The sequence below is a fragment of the Rhea americana genome, unplaced genomic scaffold, assembly GCF_003343005.1.
Source record: "Rhea americana isolate MKP2758 unplaced genomic scaffold, rheAme1 scaffold_1627, whole genome shotgun sequence".
NCBI classification, from domain to species: Eukaryota; Metazoa; Chordata; class Aves; order Rheiformes; family Rheidae; genus Rhea; species Rhea americana.
Genome location: NW_028185736.1, coordinates 1 through 1,469, shown reverse-complemented (window position 1 = coordinate 1,469; position 1,469 = coordinate 1). Strand labels below are relative to the sequence as shown.

The 1,469-nt window shown below is 71.0% G+C and overlaps 1 protein-coding gene across 1 annotated transcript; it reads left to right on the top strand.

The window, feature by feature from the left end:
- Positions 1-3: 3 nt before the first annotated feature.
- Positions 4-1,460, top strand: TRIR (telomerase RNA component interacting RNase; the record flags this gene model as incomplete). Its single annotated transcript, XM_085300301.1, has 3 exons — positions 4-75; positions 990-1,067; positions 1,193-1,460. Coding segments are annotated over 3 exons (258 nt in total), but the record flags the coding sequence as incomplete, so codon positions are not given.
- Between the last annotated feature and the right edge of the window lie 9 nt (positions 1,461-1,469).

The window sequence follows — 1,469 nt, the reverse complement described above, 5'->3', positions numbered from 1 at the left end:
GGCGGCGCCGCTACCGGGCCCGGCCCGCACCGCTCGGCCGACGGCCAGAAGAGGAGCGGCGGCGCCCCCAGCTTCGTAAGGACCGCGGGGGCCGCGGCCCCGTCCCGCCCCGCCGCTGCGGGGCCGCTCCTCGCCCTGCCCGGGCCCCTCGCGCCCGCGGTCCCGGTGCCTCCCCGCTTCCCCCGGGTGCTTTCGTGTCCCCCCACCCCCCCCACACACACACCGGCCGGATCCCCCGTGCCCGGCCCCGGCGAGGCCGCTGCTTCCCGCCCTGCTCGGCTCTGGGGAGTCGCCCCGGCACAGCCCTGCCCGCCCGGTGGGGAGCCGTTCCTGGGCAGAGCGGCTGCGACCGGCCCCGGCGGAGCTGCGTCAGGGGGCAGCGGTGCTGCCTAGGGCCGCTCTGCGCGGGGGAAACGTCCCCCGGCGAGCAGCGCCCGTCGGCGCTCGGGTAGGCGGGAGAGCTTCGCCGGACGTGAGCATTGGCCCCGGTTTTACCGGCCTCGGCCCCGCCGGGGTCGCTGCTCGCCGGCCCTTCGGGGAGCCGCCGTCGCTGCCCGCGGACCGGTGGCACCCCCGAGGCTGCGGGCGGCAGCCGAGGCACCGGGCGACCCCCTGCGGAACGAGCCAAAGGGGACGCGTCCCGCCCCGGGCCGAGCCCCAGAACGGCCTCCGTCCCGCCTGAGCAGCGGCAGCTTCGAGAGAGGGCGGCCGACGAGGCGCGCCGCGCTCCCTGGGGCGCCTCAATTAAAAACCCTCCGCTGCGGCGGAGCCGCAGCAGCTCCGACGCGCTGCTCCGCGCCTTGCCAGCGCCGCCGTGCCGGGAGGAGCCGGCCGGTCCGGGGCTGGCGGCGGGAGGAGCCGGCGCGCGCGCGCGCGGCCCGGCGGCCACCTGACCTGCGGCCTCCCTGTTCCGTTGTGCAGTGGGCGGCGCTGTCCCTGCGGCTCCCGCGGCTCGCGTAACGGTTGCAGTCTTCTGTCCCTTCACCCAGGTGGGCAGGCGGAGAGGTGGGAACAAGCTCGCCCTGAAGACGGGAGTGGTAGCCAAGAAGCAAAAGACCGAAGAGGAGGTGGGTCGCCCCGTTGCGGGGGCCGCGGCGGCTCCTCTGCGGCCCGTCCCCGGGCTCTTATCACTGTTTTTCCTTTTTTCCCCCTTTTTTTCTCCCCCCCACCCTCTTCCCTCCATCCTTTGCAGGTTTTGACAAGTAAAGGAGACGCCTGGGCCAAGTACATGGCGGAAGTGAAAAAATACAAAGCCCATCAGTGCAGCGACGACGACAAAACCAGGCCCCTGGTGAAATAGCCTCTGCCCYGGTGCCCGCACGGACTGTTTCCCTGTTGTACATACTTATTTAAACAGCGGAGGAGGCTAGCGGCTCGCGCAGACGTCCACCGAGCGCTCCCAGCGGCTCGTTCGAGGTGTTTTTATATGTAAAAAAAATATATATATATCTCTCTCTCTCCTTTTTTTT